The 20,932-nt window shown below is 38.8% G+C and overlaps 1 protein-coding gene across 1 annotated transcript in view; it reads right to left on the bottom strand.

The window, feature by feature from the left end:
* LRGUK (leucine rich repeats and guanylate kinase domain containing) overlaps positions 1 to 20,932 on the bottom strand; it is a 55,214-nt gene that overhangs the window by 13,943 nt on the left and 20,339 nt on the right. Inside the window, exons 11-17 of the mRNA XM_026840996.1 lie at positions 19,723 to 19,842; positions 16,856 to 16,952; positions 15,605 to 15,718; positions 9,509 to 9,710; positions 8,372 to 8,485; positions 4,799 to 4,956; positions 1,964 to 2,052 (exon numbers count right to left, since the gene is read on the bottom strand). Of these exons, the coding sequence (XP_026696797.1) occupies positions 1,964 to 2,052; positions 4,799 to 4,956; positions 8,372 to 8,485; positions 9,509 to 9,710; positions 15,605 to 15,718; positions 16,856 to 16,952; positions 19,723 to 19,842 (894 nt within the window). The remainder of the gene's footprint in view (positions 1 to 1,963; positions 2,053 to 4,798; positions 4,957 to 8,371; positions 8,486 to 9,508; positions 9,711 to 15,604; positions 15,719 to 16,855; positions 16,953 to 19,722; positions 19,843 to 20,932) is intronic.

Genomic DNA, 20,932 nt, shown 5'->3' with positions numbered 1-20,932 from the left:
AAAATCTACTGAATTTACTAAGCACAGACTTACAGAGAAAGATGAAAAGACATGACAAGATGTAAATAAGAACCATAGAAAGACATTAAACATGATAATAGTCTAACTACCTCAAAATTATTTGGATGATGCTGCTAATATTGCTACGACTAATGAAATAATGGATTACCATGTGTCAGCTGAGCCACACAATCTGTGTACAAATTCCTTGCTTAGCTCTTGAGAAAAGCTAAAGAGAGCCCCATCACCTTACATTTCCTATGGGCTAGGAGTGTCCACAAAGATGGGTTACCACAGCTAAGATGACATGCAATAACCTTTTAAGCTGCTCACAACCCAGGTCCATGGTTATATACTGAAAGTAAGATCCATCAAACCCTAGGTGAGCTTTTCCAAGGTGAAAGCCCCTCTCTTGTGGGTATTTAAGACTTCATTCAATTTTGTGTGAACAAACATGCCCAATAGAACCACCATAAATTTGCTGCTGGACTGGACTACATGACCTACCAGGTTCTCTGCTATCTAATTGCTACATGCCAGGATTTAGAGTCTCTCTCAGAATTTCAACCATTTTATAGCATTCATATTTACGCACCTCTTGACTTAACCTCTCGCGTGCAATGGGGTGTTGTCTACTCTTGCCTCCAACTCTGCTGAGTGCACCTATTCCTTGAGGCCTGGTAATTGCAAATGCTGATTGGGGTGACAGGATTTTCTCTCACCTGGCTGACAGCTCTGCCAAAGCAGTCAGGTACTTAACTCCAAAATCAGCTTCCAGCAAAGGAGTATCGTGGAGTAAAGGGAGCAAGAGCAACAAACTATGGCAGGCTCAGATGAACAGTTTACACTGCAACACTAAATCAAACCCAAAACATCTAGCAAAAGAAAACACCGATTTCCATTTTTCTTCTCATTTCAGCATGATTTAAAATGAATCAATCAGCTACTTAAATAAAAAACTTTTCTCTAAGTAAGGATTTGGAAGACGCATCATAATGATGCATCTCTGCCAGTAAGCTTCTGCCACTGGTTCCTAGAGACAGTTTAATGCACTAGGCTTCTGTGGTTTGTTTTTTTTTTCTTCTTTCTTTTTTTTTCTTAAGCAGTCAATCTCCAGACCTTGTCATTGGAATGATTTTCATCAACACATCCGGTATGTACAATTGGTGACTGCATTTGTACAGGCCTGAATGAGCTGAAAGGTGTGAACTTTTCTATTCCTTCTGATGATTGCTGATTTAGAGGCCTGTGTGATCCTTTGTCAACACTGTGAGCCTTTTCATGGCAGGTAGGAAAAGCAAGAAAAGAAAAATTCAGATTAGGAATACTTATACCAGGGGAAGGCAGGAGTGCCACAAAAGATCAATCAAAGAAGGTACATTGAGATTCATAGACTTTTAACATAATTTTTGCAGGGCTGTGACCATAAGGAAGAAGGGAGAGAGTCAGACAAGATAGGATCCGTTTTCTAAAAAAATAATTTAAAAAATAAAATTAGGAAGTTGAATCAGCTTTCAGAAATTCTACTTTAAACAGAGATACCACAGAAGAGGTACTGTAGCAAACAACCCGGCACTGAGCACGGCTGTGACTTTCCAACACTAATTACTAGTTAAAAACGCCACAGACTGTGAGCTGCCAGAAAAAAATGATCCTTTTCTTCTCTCTCGGAGAAGACACATATAATAATTTCATAGTTTTAGACAAGTTACTTGTGGATGGCTCTGCCTTGTACATTTTCAGTATACATTTCAGGACTGCTGCACTGCCAAGTCAAAAGCCAGGCGATGTGTGATATATTTGTAGGGCTGGATTTAAAAGTAACAGAAAGGCGAGTTGTCTACGAGATTTGCAATTGCTGACAGTTTCTAATCATTCATCCTTAAAGGCACTGGAGAAGAAATGTTAAACAGGCATTTTTCATTTTATTGCGAAGGACTTGCCTGAAACCACTCTGTATTACCTTTGGAAAAGCTGGACAGATGCACTAGGTGCCTTCCCCGACAGAGCCTGGCGCACTGCAGCACGACGCCTTTGGAGAGAAGCTTCTTCCTGATAAAGAAATATGACCAACTTTATACAGCAACTTAAAAGTATATATGGTAACTTAATTGGCTGTGATATTCCTCTCTTTTGCTAAGCCTCTAGAGGGTATGCATTTATGTATTCGGGGAAAATAGCAGAGCTGTATTGTAACTTATAACAAGGTGCTACATTTGATTCACTGATCTGCACAAACCAAGTTTTAGTCTGAAATCTTACTGGCTTTGAAAAATGAAGATCTTCATCTCCAGTGAAGCTCCATTTCTTCAGAGTAGACAAAATGTGCCAGGATGTAGCAGGAAGGAATATCTGCAGAGAACCACTTTTGATGCATCCTGACCTCCCTAATATGTTAGAGCGGGGATAATCCTAGCTGTGCTGTTGCCTTAAGTTTCTTTTCACCAGCAAGGGGCTGAATACAGAGAATTTGCCTCTGCTACATCTTAAATCCACTGTCTCCTTGCTCCAGCAATGCAGAACACCTGCCTTACCAACTCTCTATCGACTCATATTCCCCTCTTAAAGAATTACCTTTTGCAAATATCAGTTAGTTAAAATGACTTTGTAGAATGAACACATTATGATCTCAGTGGACTGGAAAATGTGGTCCTGAGTTTTAAGGGCATGTTAATTAACATGTGCTGTAGGACAAGGTAATTTCTCAGGTCAGACAAATGCAGCACTACAGTGTGCTTAAAAAAAAAAAGTAAATCATAAAGTTACTAAATCCTGCTTTGTTATCAACTGTTAGCCATTGACAGTTATCAATTTAATAGCTAAATCACATGCCTGTAACAGAGGTGTTTTGTCATGGTATGAGCGATGAAAGAGAATCCAGTTAAATCTGCTGAATGCTGGCATTATGATTATTGTGAATTCTTCGACTATTTATGCTAGGTAAGGCTCTTAGAAGATGGCTGAGCTTGTGTTTTGTTTTTTTCTCTTTTAGTAAAGATATAATTCTGGCCTTTTTTTTCCTCTGTGTGGATTACTGGTATAGATACTTTTCTGTTCATACCTTGTACAGTTAATTAGAGCCATAAAAAAATTAGTGCAGGGTTGGCATGCTCACAAGGGATAAGGCTGCAAGGAATCAGACCTACTGTCTTTCCCTGAGCAGCAGACCCTTCTTCTTATTTTGCTTGTGGATAATTCACACCAATTTCTTCATGTTTTTTATTTTCCAGTTCTACGTGATGGGAGCGGAATGTGGTTACTGCAGTGACAACCCATTATTTGGATGCCAAAAGCACAAAACCCATTTGCAGTCCCAAATGTAACAGTTTAGACAAAATTTTACTTTAAGGCCACAGACATATTTATATTCTTCTCATTAAATATGGTCTAAGAGGCACCTGTGTTTCACCTTGAACGTTTTACAATGTTGACACTTCAGCTGATGCTGTAAAGCTTCTCCTGAATGTAAAAATATATTGGAAACTTAGTGCAGTAAATAACGAAAAGGCATTACCAGCAGCGAACAAGGAGACTAATGAGAAAGAGAGCCTTGTGGCCACTAAGTTAGTTAAACTCAAGATAAATTATAGTCTCCTTCATCAGAAACCACTTCTCCCTGACTTGACAAAATATAAACTTTCAAAGTAAAAATAAAAAAAAGAGAAAAATAAATTGCTGGGGTAGGAGCAATGACAGGGTGCCACCAAGGTAAGAAATATTCTGGCTTCCCTCTCCCATTAGACTAAGAAGCCTTTGGATGAAAGAAACATGTAAATGAACAATACTTTTGACATTTTTTTTTTGTATTTTGCATGGCTTGTATAAAGGTAATTAATTTCAGAAAACTGAAAGATGGGAGGTTCCCTATTTATGCCAGCCATTTTACAAACATACCTTTTTCCACACCTAAGAGAGCATTTTTTAAAGCCTGGGAAACGGGGGCAGGGGGGTCTGTTACTTTTCTCCATCTGCAGCAGTAATTCTAAACATCAGAGGTAGTTATAAATACAGCGATAGTGGCAAAATTGTACAGCAAGTCATGCCTGCCAAGCCATCATTCATCATAATGACATCATAACCCTGGAATGGAACAAAGTTTAAAGCTTTCATTTTTCTTTTTCTCTTTCTCCTGTCGTTGTCGTATAAAAAGAGAATTAGACACATCTGCTTCAGAGCCCCAACTCCCCCACTGCCTGCAAGGAGAATGAATGCCTTTAGGGAAAGGACTATTAAGGAGAAGTAAAAAAAGAAAGAGAGATGAAGCTGAAGTTGCAAGAGGTTATTTGAAATCCAAGCACATTGTTGAATTTGTTGATTGAAAAAGTAAAAGCAGGTGAAAAATGTGCTTAAATGTGATCTCTGGCAGTTATCACTAGCATAGACTCTGAAAGGCTCGGCTGAATGAGTTTTTTCCACTGCCACAGGATGGCGTTCATAAGTAATCTTCATTGTCCTATTAATTGCAGCTATCTATTTACACTGAATAGGCTCGTTTCATATCTTGTTGAACTGAGAGATGAGATTCAGCTTCCTTACACCATTACACAAATGGATGAAATCAATTAGGGTCAACAGATTTATTCTGGTGTAAAACTGAGCAGAAATGATTGGTCCTCTCTTCTGAGTTTACCTGTCTCATTATCATCAATCTGCTTTTAATTCTGGAGAACTAGTAAATATTGTTGAAAGGTGGCCAGAGAACAGGTGTCAATTTTCGTTGGAGGAATAAAGGTCTAACATGCATTTTTGGGCATACAACTTATCATTTCTGTCTAAGCTTAGAATAGATGCTGCTTACCACAGAGCTCACTTGTGCAGCAAGTTTGTCCGAGAAGCTTCCTGGATAGTTTTTAGCAGAAGAGTCCCAGAACTCACTGACAGATGAAGACTGAGTAGTTCCAGTAATTACTCCACCAGGTGACAATCTTTGCTCTTGTAAGAGCCATGTTCTTGAACCTAGTATGGAAAAGATGCTTCTCAACAAAAATACTCTGAACACCACTTTGCTTACAGCAAGCAGAAAGAAAATCGTCACTTGCAACAACCATCTTTTGGCACAGTTCTGGATTCACAAATGATAACTGCAGGAGTTGTAAAGGACATAAGCTATGCAGTTCCCCAAAAGCTTGTAAACCTTCCAAGTACTTCGCAGATATAACAAATTTATCCCCCCCTGAATAGTTAGGCAAATGAAAGTTATGAAAAATATAAAAAAACCCACCCCTACGTTAATGGACTGGGAAGAGGTGCTTAACTCTGTGTAAATGAGCTCGTTTTATTACGGATGCTCGGATATTGCACCACTGTTATGACTGCTAAACTAATTACAGTCTACCTACTTAGCAGCTTTAACCTTCTCAGAGCTCTCAGAATGTGATGGGGAGTTGGAGCAGGACACCTTTTCTTCTGTTATTTATCTGAATTTCTGTGAACAGAAATCCAAAGACTTGTACCACCGCTGTATTGCAAGGATCCACACATGAACACGAGTCAGAAAACTTACTTTTAAAGAACCCTTAAAATTCAAATTTGAAAAAAAATCTGTAAGCTGGGATTTATCCTGTCTATAAAATGGTAAGTAAATATTAAATTAAAACAGAAAAATTATTTTAAAAATTGGGACATGACAGTCTGCAGAAATCTCATCGTAAGAAAGGTGTTGTGTGCCATATCAAAGCACGAGAGCTCACAACCTAAGAACTCACATACAAAAGTGGTGGATGAAAGGCAGAGACATCTCATCCATATGCATATTCATATATTAAATATGGATATACGTGGTGATAAAGGCATTAATATATGCCTTTATAAAAAAGTTTCAACAGTTAACAGGTGACTTTCAGCACAGCCTTTATGTACTGCTGGTCTGTAGCTGCCAGAAGATCTGATGCTAAGAACAGAGGAGATGAGACTTGAGATTGGTGGGTTCTGTTTCAGGCACAGTAAACTATTCACTTCAACACTGAGTAAGTAGTAGAGCCTAACCTTCAGAGGTACAGAGCCTCTCAGTGCCAAAACTTCAGTGGGATTTCTGGTGCCCATCATCACATATTATAAATCTTTCACATAAATGTCCCTTTCCTCATTTGTAAAATACAAATACCCACACATACTCCACAGGACTGCTGTGAGATATAATTAATAGCTGTAAAGTACTGAGTTCCATGGATGAAAGCTGCTAATGCAAGTACAAAGCATTATCAGCTCTGAAATGTATTGTACTCCTGCTATAAAAAGTTTTTTAAAAGAAGAACTTATCTATTTTCTCCCAGTATTTTTACTCTATATAGGAGCAAAAGATCTTGCACAGCAGTTCATTAAAAAAAGAATTAACAACCTATCATAATCTCACACAACCAATCTTCCCCCTGCTACTATCTTCCTAAAAATGTCCATATTAAAGACAACCTTGGGGCAAGTTTTTTAAAATAAATTATTTCACACAGTCCATAAGAAGAGATGATCTCTAGAAATAGGATAGTTAAATTTATTTAAACACCTATAAATGAAGCTCTAAATGAATTTAATGGTGCACAGTAAATTTAAAAGTTACTTTATGGACAGCAGAATTACCAAAATCTAGTACTACTAATGAAGTTTCTGTTACTAGTGACAAGCCACTCACTGAAAGAACTCAGACCTGCTGAGGAATACAAAGTCCTTTAAAGGAATTTCAGATATATATGTATATATCTTCACAAATACCATGATTATATACAAATCTTTTATCTTTAATCCTCTCCCTTTTTCTTCTTTCCTGATAATCTAGTTAGGGTTTGATGGATTTTTTTTGCCTCTCAGGTCAAAATGTCTTCAGTGGTTTTAAGACAAAAAAGCAACAATATTATAGAGTAAAAAAGGCAAGGAAGTATTCTTTCTCGCTTCAAACAAACATGGAAGCTCTGCAAGGGAAAATAAAATCTACATAGTTTAAGATTAACCAAGATTCTTCAGAAAGGTTCTCACTGCTGTAGCCCTGAGACGCTACAATACGTGTAGAAGCTTTTTTCTTGTCCACTGGGAAATCAGTATTTATTAATTCTTTCAGGATACAAAATTACTTGAAATGATGAACTGATGAATTTTACACTATCCTTCATTAACATTTTCAGATATCTTTGCTCTCCCTTCAGCTACTTTTATTTGCAGCCTTCTGAGCCACACACAAGGTCATGAATATTGGCGCTGTGTTACTTAGGAAACTCATTAACCCTCCTGTTGTAACGCATCTAGCCAAGACAGCCATAAACCATGGAGGCTTCGGAGTTAGAAGGAAGAGTTCACATAAATTAGTTTTTTGCTAGTCTGTGTTGCGCAACATCATACTACCATAATGTCTGTTTCTTATTTCTTTTTCTCTAGTATTTTAAAGATTATATTCTGCTTTCATACCACTGGTAACCTGCTCTGTCTGGAATAAATCCAAGAGTTGAAGGTTCTCCAATGTGTTAAGATAACCTTAGTTATGCTGCCTCTGTCAAGAGTAGTTCTCCCTTCTTCCTCCACAGGCAGCCATGAAGCTCTTCTCCCACACCCTTCCCTCCCTGAACCGATTCTACAGTTGCATGATGAGTTTGATCAAGGAATTGATCTGTCTGAAAGCTGTTTGGTTTTGGTTTTTTTTTTCTGGGTTATTTTTTGGATGGAACCATTCCCTGATCCAGATGAGACATGACTTCACAGAGAAATAAGAACAAGGGGGAAACTAGAAACGCATAGGCAGGAGAGGTAAATTGGGCATGACCACTTTTTGCAGCAGCATACACTTGGATTAGCTGGAAGTGATCATGAGGGTCCAGCCTCAGTCAGTCAGACACTAAAAGGCTTCTCTTAAACACACTACCAATCAGTTGGGTTTACCCTGCAGTGGGTAGCCCCAAAAGCACTTGGAGTGAATTTATAAGTTGCCTTCCCTCATCTTACTGTTCTGGTTTTCATATATCTCTTTGTGCTGCTGGCTATCCTGGGGAAGAGAGGGAAGTAAGGGCTCAGTGCCATGCCATTTTCTCATGGCTCAACACTTTGATAGGCACAAAGTTCTCAGCCACGGACATGTATCATGCTTGTGATTCCTCTGGAATGAACGGGAGATCCTCAGCCCAAAAGCATCCGCAGAACAGTCAGGCAACTCACTTTCTGCATATTATTGCCTCAGGGCACACAGTGATGTAAAGTACCTGGAAAGATCTCCATTAAAAATTCTGATCCCAGGAAGGAATGGGCCCGGGAGACCCATTTAAAGAAGCACACAGAGTTTTCAGAGACAAGGAGTCTCACAGGTTGCGTCATTCACAGATTTCAAATATTCTAACAAATAAGTAGAAATACTCTACTGATAAAACCAGTAGTAGCATGTGCCCAGACACAGTACCTGCTCCTGCTCTGCTCCTCAAGTCCTGAATGCTGTCAAAAACTGCAGGTGGCTCCAAACCCAGGTATGCCTTTACCAGGGAACTCAGCTCTGTGAATGCCTCATCCGAGTCATCTGCAGAAAGGGATGGATACTCGTGTCATGGCGGGGGGAGGAAGGATACATCATGAAAAAAACAAGCTTTCATCAGTATGAAGTTACAAATCACAGAAGTTTGACACAGAAATGCAGTCTTAACTCATCCAGCTTATTTCTTTGGGAGAAAAATCTTCATCTTCATAAATTTGAGAAAGTAATCTGGAATTCATCTCAGTTTCTGTACTCACCTAAATATTCTCCTGCAATTTGGTTTAGTGTGTTTTATTTCTTTAATGCTATATTTAAATTGCAAGCTTCGTATGCCCTTGACAATAACTACAAATACAGTATTTCCTACCACCATGATATATTCAACCATCACTGTGGTGAACCCCAAAAATCACCTCCAGAAAAGGGCAGGTACAGAACTAGAAAAGGATTCTTCTCTACCACCTCCTCACTTCTGAAATATCAAGAAGTAAACATTTGTCTTAATGAAATTGCTACCACCCTCGCACTCCTTGTTTCAGGCTGGGGGTCTTGAGCAAGTTACTAAGCAGAAGAGTCCTACAAGGAAAAGCTTTGCAGCAGCCTCTTCTCTGCAAGGAGATGTTGCCAGACTGCACATCGGCTGTCATTTCGACACTTGAAAAAAGCCTATCCGGCCCAGAGATAATTAGGTCTGTTAGATCAAAAGCACCTCTGAACTCTGCCCAGAAACCAACAGACAATTAGCACAGATCAGTTTAATACTCTCACAGGAGACAACACTTCACAAGTGTGCTGCTGAGTTTAACAGTTGGTTTGCTTTTGAGATGGGCTTAAAGCACAACTTGGACATAAGCAGAGTAATTCAGTCCTGACAGATCTCCAGAGCTTTTGGATTCCTAGGACAAGAATTAACTGGGAAAATCAAATAAAGGATAGTTTAAACTGTTAGGCTGAACATTAAACCATTTGTCATCCTTAGTTTAATAATATGGCTTTGTTTGCATGGCAGTTTCAGTCCATCTATTGACATTAAAAGTCAGATGTATAGTACAAAAGAGATTAATTTACCTGTGTTGACTACTGCATCAAAGTATCCTGGAAAATCCTGATTTATTTTGATGTACATGTTCACTCTGGAGACTGCCTCTTCAATCTCTGGCCTGCTGAATAATCCTTTCCTCCTTAGATGTCCCTCGTATTTTTCTTTGTTCATTGGTACTAACAGGATATATCTGGGTTTAAAGTAGGTATTTTTCAAGCTATGCACACCCTTTAAAATGAAGCAGAGAAACGCAACGTTTTGTTCCTGAAACTGAGTGCCTGTTGAACTTGTAGCTGAGTTTAGGACAACTCTGTATTTATCAGAAATTACTGTGAAAGCGATACTGGAAACGTGTCCAATCTACAGGTCTCAAGATGTAGCATCCGACTTTGCATAATAGGCAAGTTCAAGGTGAAGTGCCCTAAAGCCACATGTGAAAAGCCTTACAAGAACAGTGTAGCTTTATTCTAAACACACTTTTAAAAGAATCCTTTTAGTCACATTCCGCAGTGATTTAAAGCATCTCACTTCTCATCCCCACCAGCTAATGGCTTTTCCTTCTTTTCCACCCTTTCTGTTCCATCAGGACAGTTGTACAGTTGTTACTCTCAGTGTGTGTATCACTGACTCACACAATTGTACTGACACACAGAACTCACCTGCATCCCACCCTGGCCCTTAGCTTTCCACTACGAACAAACTCACAATTTTCTCCTCAGCTGGTATATTTTTTTAAGTGAAAGTGTGCAACTTCATCAAGATACAAGCATATTTATTTTGCTGGAGCAGCTTGCAATGTTACCCCCTCCCAAAACCGGGTATAACCACAACTCCCCAGCAGAGATGCAATGTTCAGACTGTCCATCTGTCACACTGTAGTCGGACAGCTTAACTTGAACCATTTTTATCAGCAATAAACTGTCTTGAATAGGACTTCTAATACAGCAGACTAGGAAATCTTTCCATGTGCCTTGCATCAACTCTGCTGTAAGGACAACGGCTCTGGCTGGCACTAGTTGACAGCTGAGGGCTGCAAACACACGTAATCATTTTGGCTAGATCTGAAAAAGGAGACCCATCTGCATGCAAGGACTTAAAGACAAGGTCTTATTAAATGATGCAGGCAATGGTACCAATCCCAGATTTTTGATAGCTCTCCTTTGCACCAACCCATACTTTGAAGAACCTTTTCTCTCTTTGAAGAACCTCCCACTCTATCTACATATAAACCAGAATACTGCAACCACATAGTCCTGTAATATAGTATTGCCATTGCCATAAGGTTTGTACTAAGTTTTCCAGATCTGAGGACTGAGGCATGTCTTGCTGGCTCTGAACTCTTCTTGACTGAGCTCTAAGTTTGTTTTACTTGGTTCAGCTGTGACAGCAATTTCTCTTGTTGACCAGGTGTCTACATCTAACTGTTTTATTTTTTCTTACTTTTGTGTGGTACAACCAGAGTTTTGTATGGATAGCACTAGCAAGCAGTTGCTCCAGTTAGAACGAGATGTTTATGATGTTTCTGACTCAACAGAATAACACAGCATAGATAAATACAGGCCTGACATGATAGCAAAGACCTCAGGAAGTGGAAACACAGGACACAACGTAGTCCTGCAGGCATGGGATGGTAAGAGATGGGTCACAGGCTTGACATTGGACACCTCACAACTATAAACATCTCAATAATGGTCAGTTAAAAAAAATGAAGGCCTGGAGCTGGACAAAGCTGGTTTTAGGGGCAACAAGAAGAAGTAGTGTGTAACACACCTAAAGGGCACCATATATAATGAATTCTTGTATCAGCAATAGCGTGGCCAGCAGGACTAGGGCAGTGATTGTCCCCCTGTACTGGGCACTGGTGAGGCTGCACCTCACATACCGGGTTAAGTTTTGGGCTCCTCACTACAGGAAAGACATTGAGGTGCTGGAGTGTGTTCAAAAAAGGGCAACGGAGCTGGTGCAGGGTCAAGAGCACAAACCTTATGAAGTGAGGTTGAGGGAACTGGGGTGGTTTAGCCTGGAGAAGACGAAGCTCAGGGGAGACCTCATCGCCCTCTACAAGTAACTGAAAAGAGGTTGTAGCCAGGTGGGGGTCAGGCTCTTCTCCCAAGTAACAAGCAATAGCACAAGAATAAATGGCCTCAAGTTGCACCAGGGGAGGTTTAGATTGGATATTAGGAGCAATTTCTTCTCCAAAAGGGTTGTCAAGCATTGGAACAGGCTGCCCAGGGAAGGGGTGGAGTCCCCATCCCTGGAGGTGTTTAAAAGACGTGTAGATGTGGCACTGGGGGACATGGGTTAGTGCTGGGCTTGGCAGTGTGAGGTTTATGATTGGACTTGATGATCTTAAATGTCTTTTCCAACCAAAATTATTCTATGATTCTATGAATTCATATGTAACCTGGAGCTGCAGACCAACAAAATAAGAGAAAGGTGTAAACATGTGTTAGCATACATATACAAATGACCCCAAGAGTATCCTGGGAGAAGAAAGAAGAAACTATCAACATGAATATCCTCCCAGCAAAGGGCTCAGATGTTGACAACTTGCTGTAACATCCTGCCCTTCCAATGACAACTCCAGAGGGAAACCACTGACCTTCGGACTGAAAGGAGCACTGAAAAGGTGAGCATGACACCAGCAAAACAGATAGAAACCAAGAAACTTGTATTACAATTTCAATTGTATTATTACTATTATTATTGCTGTTGTTATTGGGACTTTTTCAATATATAAGTACTCTAAATGCATTATTCCTTTTTTTTTCTGTAATAATTAGATGTAGGCTAATGATGATTCTTAAATTAGACAGTTTAAAATTCCAACAATAAATTATTGGCTTTACTTTTACATATGATCTCATATATATATATATATATATATATATATATAATATATATATATATATATATACAAGCATCTAAACCACAAGCAAAATCATGTAAAAAACAATAGTAGGCTGAACGCTCATTAGATTTTTTTTTTTCTTGGTTGTAGCATTCTAAGTATGGAACAGTACTTTAACCCATTCCAAAAATTTCAGGGAGTGATTCTGTGGAAAATTCTTTTCACTTTGGTGAAAAATAAAGGGGGGAATTTGGGGCACAGAAATCTTTGCATCTGGCTATTTGATCACCTACTTTCAGCTAGTAAATTATTCTAGCTAATAAAGTAAATTACAACAAGCTAATTATTTAGAGATTGGAAAACCAGCAGAAAGCAGACCCACATTCCAGCCTAGTAACACCTTCCTGACCTGAAGTTGCACCATCAATGGGTTTCTGATCAAGAAATGACTTAACTAATGATTCGTTTGTTCCAGAACTACGTAGGAATAGGAAGGCAGGCCATCAATAGTCTGGAATGAGCAGGGAAGATAAAAAAAGGGATACAGAAAGCTGCTGGTATGCCCAATAAATTTCTTGCAGAGAGACAACATGGATGAGTGGATCTCAAATATGATGCTCACTATGATGAGTGTCTTTGCATATAAGGAAAGTGACCTTAAAATTAAAAATGGGAGAATAGAGGAGCTGACAGCTTGAAACCAAAGATATATTTGGAAAATAATTAAAACAAAGGAGTAAAATTTGAGTTTCCTGAATTTTCATAGGAGGTCAAGAAAGATCAAAGGACTACCAGAGTTTAAGATATCCATTCATTTAACGTAACTAAACCACCTCAATTTGTTCAGTTACTAGCATGGGGTTACAGAAAAGATGTGACTAGTATCATATCCCACTTCCTTTGACTGCCCAGCCTGAACGACTGGATAACCAGTACCAAATGCAATAGGGAGTGGTCTTTGGCAGGAGACAAGGTGTATTAGATTTCTGGGAGCCTAATGACACACATCAGCCACTCGGGCACTCCACTCTTGGTTGGAATGTGCAGGTCCTTCAGTCGCTCTGCAGGTGTTGGTGGCTACACAGCCAAGGGGAAGGCACTGCAGATGTGCTTACTCCAACATTCCAATTACTCCAGTAACTGTGTGTCAGAATCCCAGCGGCTTCACTAACTGGAAATGCAGACTCGGCAAGATCTAACTTTTAAAATTTGTGTCAGTCTCCTTTATCAGTGAAAGATATACTCTCGATTAAAGGGAATGAACAGCTTTAAATTTTTAGTCTCAGCCCACAGACCATAATTAAAATTTCTTTTAATAGTGCTAAATCACTTTTGTTATGAGCCTCGCAGAAGATAATGGACTTTGATAACTTCTATTCAGATACATAACTCACCGTTATTGTTTCTCATCTGCCTGCAGAGTCTGTAGTGATACCAGACCATGCATAATTACTATGTGATCTTGCAACTTCAGTGACAAAGGAGTTTCTGCGCTATCTGTCCATGACAGTAGCTTCAGTAATACTCAGTAAAAGTTATAGTCACTGCCTATGTTGCCGGGTTAACCTCCTTATGAATAAACATGATATTATTTCTCCTAAATTATTTGATAACACATCTACTTTTTTTAAGAATTGACAGCTTTAAAAGGTACCTCTTTCCATCATATTTAATCTTATCCTATTTTTCTTCCCTCGTAAATTTAGGGTCTGTCTGGCAAGACAACAAACACACTCAATGCCTATCACAATCAGGGGAGACTGAAGGTGATTCACAGTTCTTACAAGACTGAGGCAAAAGAGGAAATGGAACTACACAGAGATTAAGTTATTAATTTGCTGTTTAATATCAGCCAAGTAACAAGCACTTAAGAGCAGGATCGCAGCATTAAATTCTTGACCATTTGAGCAAGGAGCTACTTATTTTTTAGCACTGACATGCTGTTACTCTGTTATTTGTACATTTATATGCAAGCCAGTAAATGTGTACAGATTTATTTGGGCCAAAGAGGACTAAAACTTCTTATGAACACTAAGGTTCTTAACTGAAAACTAGTTTTTCAATCATCAGCTTCACAAACAGAATAATAATTCTAAAGTTAATTAAATTTAGTATCAATTTTTGCTCAAGTCTCCCTAGTCATTCCACTAACTCTGGATCTACGACTTAGGATCCTACGTTAGCATTGCAATCTCCTACATCTCTTCTTTATATTTTTTTTAATTTTTTTTTTTTCCCCCCATCTATCATGGAGTGTAGTAGTTTCTGTTAACTTGTAGTAATCCCCCAGAGGTAGAGCTAAGCCCTACAAACAGGGTGAAACCCAGCAACACTCAGTATCACATTCCAGGCACTCTGTAGAGTCTCTCATTTTGGAAGCTCATACAGATGGAGCTTATTTTGTAGAAAGAATTTGGGAGGAGATGTAGCATGCCTTTTCTTTTTGTTACCTCAACCCCTAGCTGGTAAATCTTGATCTAAGTTAATGAAAAGTACATAATTAGAAAATTATCTAAAAAGTTATTCTTTTGGGATTCCAATAGATAAGTTTTTGACTCTTTGGTTGTGACCTACTTTCCTAACGCAGCATGACTTCTGAGACTCTGCCATCTGTGCTTGTGCACCTGACAAATCTCAGAGAGGGTTAAGTAATTCCTCAAAGAGATTCGCATCTTTTAATAGTTCTGCCCAAAATATTGCCTCAGGCCTGCACGCATTGTCCATTCCTTCACCAGCAGAGGAGAAACATGGCATTATTTCCAGGGTGATCGGTAGGTGTGCAGCTCTAGACCAGTCCCACTATAAGCTATAGATGGGTGGAAAGCACATGGTTGAAAAGCTGAGGGTACTATAATGGAAAGGACTGGTGATGTGGGGAGATGAGCCTGCTGAAGATTGACAAAAGTAGGCCAGGAAATTTTAAGAAGCCAGGAGAAGGATTCATCTGCCGAAATGTGGGTGTCTGTAAAGGGAGTGGCGTGGTTAACATATAGACAGTGGAGAGCTACTTGATCCAGGCAGTGGAGTTAAAAATGCAGTTCATCTGACCAAACTCTGTCTCCAGTGACTGTAATGCAGCCCACACAACCAGTTCAAATGGACCAGCAGCAGCTGTAGGCTGGGCAGAAGGTTGTAGGATGTCTCTTGTGTTACCAAGCAACTATGTCTAGGCAGCTGAAATAAACTTTAGCCAAACTGCAGGAATTCCTCCCCAGGACAGTTCTCCCAGAATGATTCATTCAAAAATGGTTAGGCAATAAGTGATCCTTACCTCTATTTCGAAGTGAACACAGGTTGCAAGACCCTCTCTGGCAATTGATTCTACAGTGTCTCTTCCAAGTCCATAGTAATAGCCACTGTATTTATAGGTTGCTATGAACTTCCCCTGAAATTCAAAACAGCGAGTATAATGACAAAGGAAATATTTTAAGGGAAACAACTTCCTTAAAGGAGCATAATCACTCTGGACTTTGTTGTTTTCTCTCCCTACAAAGTTTCTCCCTAAATCATCAGTGATAATGAGTCCAATGGGAGCACAGAATTATAAAGAACACAAGTCAGACCTGCAGGGTACAGGCTTGTACATTGTTCATGGACAATAAAACACCAGCATCTTGAAAACAAGCTGCTGACAGATTACAGCTTTCATCGGTTATTCATCCACACTGTAAAGAAACCAGGATCTAAAGCTAGGGGCATCCTTCTTTTGACATTACATCAAACCATATGGCCATGTCATGTAAAATAGAGGATGCCAAAGAAAAGAGAGGACAGAAACAAATCTGCAAGGAGAATGTATAATTGGCCAAGAAATTTCAAAGTTAAAACCTGACAACTGAAACTTTGATTCCCAGTAGGACATCTAGAGAGATGTAAGCAGATTATATTCTTTTAAAATTAGACTACTTGATAACTAAGAGTTATCATTAAGGAGCAGATCAGTTGCTTAAGACTGTGTTGGCTCCCCCATTTGTATATGTACAAATAATGAGCTCTGTTGTGGCTTTTCAAGCCAAAGTTTTATTGAAGGCAGCAAAAGGCATCAGAAACAGTAGCTGGAGGCACACTGTCTTCGGAGAGAAACACAGTGCCTTTAGGGTGAATTTGCTAAACTTTAAAAGACTGCTTTCCCTGCAGGGTTGCTGGAAGCTTTTGAAAAAAGGAAAGGAAAAAAAAAAGGATTAAAAAAAGATGGCAGCTTTTTCAAGAGTTTTTCTTTCCTGCACACACAGTAGACATCTGCATCCAGAAATAAGTTTATTTCTACATCATGTCGCTGTTTAAAGATTCCTACTGACCACTCATGGTTTCTATACGTTCATACAGATGAAAAGACAGCATAAATATAGAATGAATTTGTGGTTTGTGTCTGTGAACTTAAGCCACATAACTGTGGGTGAATAAGCATGCGCACACAGACACAAATATTAAAAAAAAAGAAAAAAATCAGACCTGGACAGAAAAGTTGAGTTCACTCTGGATGTAGGAAATAGGCTTACTAGGATACTAGTCAGGTACTTACTGTGTTCACCATTTTGTCAAATGCTTCTTGAGAAATGAAATAGTAATCAAGTCTGTTTTCTTCACCAAAGTAAGCTGCCCTGGTAGTGTGACAGGGACTGGAAGATATATGATATAATAAAGAAATAACCTGTTTTCAATCAGAGAAACAGCTACAGAATAGGAGGGGGGGAAAGGGAGAATAATACAAATCATTTTATTTTTAAGAAGATAAGAAATATGAGAAATATAAAGAGGTGCAAATCATACCACTAATGCCACATATTTGAAAGATTAACTCATAAATACAAAAAAAAAAAAAAGTTTAAATGTAACATTACATTTTGGCTATAAATCCCCCCCAGCACAGGATAGCCTGAACTGAAGCTGTCACAGCACCCTGTAATAGAGAAATGATGAAACCATTTTTTTTCCAGTTATGTCAGCTTGTGGATGATATAAAGTTAGAATCCTAAATATGGAAGAGGAGACTAGGAGTTAGGTTGAACTGTGAGGTTAAGAAAGAGATATAAAGACCAATCCTTAAATAGACCCCTAATAGTAAGGGGAGAAACAATCTTGGAACTAGGGAGATAAGTGGGATATAAGGCAGGAAAAGTAATTGCCTGACACCACATAAGAACAGGATAAACCTCAGATACATGAGCTTACTGCTAGGATGAAACACTAAAAAAACAAACCAAATAAAACCAAAAAACCCCAGCTAAATCAATGCATGTAGCAATTTTAGACTAAAGTATGCAGTCGCTCATGTTCAACCTTAGGAAATTATACTGTGCTACCTATTCCTGGTTTGTTTTTTATTTTTACACTGTAGGATAACAGGAACAAAAGTGTAATGTGGAGCTTTGGCATCGATTCACACCAACATCATTTTAACTCGTTGACTTCTGCTGGGTTGTCCTGGAAAATATGGCAAAACATATACCACCTACTGGTACAGCACCTACCAGGCCGTTTCTGTTCATTTACTCAAGGTAGCTGAGTTATAAGTCATTAAGAAGTTTAGTCTTTAATGTGGAGCTTGATGGATCTTAACTATCATGGCATTAGAGGGTGACACTTTTTTTTAATCACCAAGCTGTGGCAAATGAGAACAGTGTGCTACACATGGAGTCTGTAAAATTTCACTTCAAAGGTCTGATTTTCTTTAAGATATTATGAACGCATCCAGCTTTAAAGGTCATTCCTGAGCACTAGCCAGATGGTTTGAGGGTCCAATTTCACTTTATTTTTTGAAACACTCTTAAACATTACAACCCTTTTTAATTGCAAGGCCATGTTTACATTCAAACTGCCAGGGTATCTTGCATGAAATACATTTTTAATGAGTGGAATGTTTGAAATTTAAAAGTGTAAGCCATAAAATTGCTTGAATCTCCACTGAATAATTAAAATACAACTTTGCTTTATGGTTGCAATTTTCTGCTCTGTTAAGATTCTGTCTCTCTCCCTTTTTTTTTTTCCCCCTCACGCATAAAACTTTTAGAAATAAAATACACAGTATAAAACCAATGCTCTTAAAAAAACCCACATACTGCTTAGAAAATTTCAACCGGCATTCAATTAGTTTGTAATTTCCAATCCAGTCTTTCAAAATACAGTGGTTGCTTTAAAGAAAGGCAAAAAGGAATTTTTCCAGTCACATAACCTTCACAGATCTTTTCTTAAAATGTCCTTTCAACCTGCCAGTTTAATCTAATCCAGCAAATGGCTATAATCTGAGTACAGAGCAGACAGCAATACACGTAGGCTCCTTCACCGTGGTGTATTATGTTAGAGAAGGTGGCTACTACCAGCCATCACACTGACATGCAGAGCATGGTCCTGTGGTGCTAAGAACTCTGAGGAATGATTCTCACGTATGCATGCGCCCACGGTCCCTTTCTTACCACTTCAGCACCTAAAAAGGCACAAATAACAGACCCAGGTCCTATTGTGGCAAATGCTTTACATGTGAAACTACAGACCAAGTCTGGTTAAAAATGAACGGATACATTTGTGTAATAAAAACTCTGGGAAAACAGAGGACAGACGGTATATCAGGAATACAGAGCGGTGCTGAATAGCGTGTGCTATAGGACCTGTGTAAGAGAGGTGCTGCGAAGGATGGAATGGGTGAAACAGCTTGTACCACCTCATTTTAGGCAACAGATAGTGATGATCTAACTTAGCCAGGCTTCCTATCTACCGTGCACTGAAAATAGGTAGGTACCTCAGGGAAGTGATTCACCAAGGCTGGATCTCCCTTGGAAACAGATAGTTTCTCTCCACTAAATACACAGGGAGCCCAAGGCGGTAAGGATCATAAGACAGGCCTTTCAGATAGGGAGAATTAGTCCTCCCAGCAGGTGGTGAGGTCTGAAAGGTGCCATTTGCTTTGATAACACTACTCACAGGATAATAAACAAGTCCAGCAATGGCACTTGCTTCCTTTCCTAGCTTCTGGATGCAGTCTGCACATGCATGCTAATGTGTTTATATGCAGGTACATTATAAAAATTAAGAGAAATGAATGCATATCTAAACAGATGCTTAGGTTGAGGGGCATCGGTGAGCACAGACAGAACAGATCAATAAAAGGAGCGCTGAATGACACATTTTTCTTTGTTTGTTTGCTGTTCACCTTTGAAAAGAACACGATCATTTAAATAGCTTTTCTTTTAAGGAAGTATTTGATGACTTCAGGCAATCAAGCCCTGGGAAGAGATAAAATGCATAGCAATGAATACTTATTGGTTGTCTTTAACTTTTAACTTCTTTAAAAAAACCAAAACAAAACAAAACAACCTAGCAACAAAAAACAAACCAGCAGCAATTCTAGCTTTGATTGCTTCGTGTTCTTTTAAATTTATGGAGCAAACTTACCCATATCTGAAGTAATTGTTGAACTGTCTGCAGATCTTATGTGTAAGCTCTCTCTTACCACAGGCTAGAGGGCCAACTAATACCAGCATAGGGTAGGCAGCGTCAAGACTAGGTAAAGTGCTACAAGAAAGGAAAACAAGGAGCCATTATATTGTATTCATACAAATGAAGTCTTCAGCAACTTTGTATAAAGCTTCCGCAGAGACTTTATCATCACTTCAACTAATCTCATCTATCTATCACACTATTCACGTTGTTCACAGTGTAGACAAAAATCAGGAGAAGTGTGTGCTCAGTTTGCTATGCTCTAAACATAAAAATAGCACAAAATACTGCATTAAAGACCCCTGGGTCTCTTTTGCAAAAGGAATAGTGTTACGTCTACTATAATCTTTTCTGATTTATAGCCTTTTCTAAAGCTCCCTCTGCAGTTACAGTGTTGCTGGGATTTGTTTAAGAGTTTTCCAAGTCTATTGCAGAGATGATAATATTTTAATGATCAGGATAACAAGCTTAGCATGAACCTGGACTCAATCCTACAAATCTTTACACACTCCTGCATGCAATCTTGCTGACTTCCATGGCCTTGTCAGATGAAGGTGACAATTTGTAAAGAACTCTTCAATTCAACACAATGAAAAACACTAAGAACCTTAAACTCCACTGAAGACAAATAACACTACAATAAAAGAACCCAAAGTGCTGCAAAAATACAAAGCCCTCCATTTTCTCCATGCTGAGCAGATGGTTAGATCCTCAAATTTCCACTTCCAGCTGAAGTGGAATGAATAGTATTTCTGCACTTTTGAGTGTCCAGCAATTTCTTTAGCTAAAAACGGAACGCAACTTCGGACTCTGCTTTTTAAGTCTCAGCTGGATCTTAAGATTATGCCACTTGATGGTATGTCAGAAATGGTTGAAATAATCTCAAACCCGCTTATTTTTCACTAATAAATAGCTTTTAAATTTAAATTTAAAAGTGGAAGAAAACTACCTACGTGCATCTAGCTTCCATTTAATGTGATTTAAAACAGGTGAACACAAATACCTGAAAACAGAGTATATTTCTTTTGCCTCTTACAAGTAATTAACTCTCTAAGAAGTAATAACCATTCAACACAAGCATGGAGGAAAAAGATTTCTAAGTAATGGCTTTACTCCTATTTTAGGTTCAGCAAACCAGGTCTATTATCTACCACACAATATGTAT

This window comes from Athene cunicularia (assembly GCF_003259725.1).
Source record: "Athene cunicularia isolate RWA chromosome 1 unlocalized genomic scaffold, athCun1 chr1_part2, whole genome shotgun sequence".
Taxonomy (NCBI): domain Eukaryota; kingdom Metazoa; phylum Chordata; class Aves; order Strigiformes; family Strigidae; genus Athene; species Athene cunicularia.
The sequence above is the reverse complement of the archived record's forward strand: the minus strand, read 5'-3'. Positions and strand labels throughout refer to the sequence as shown.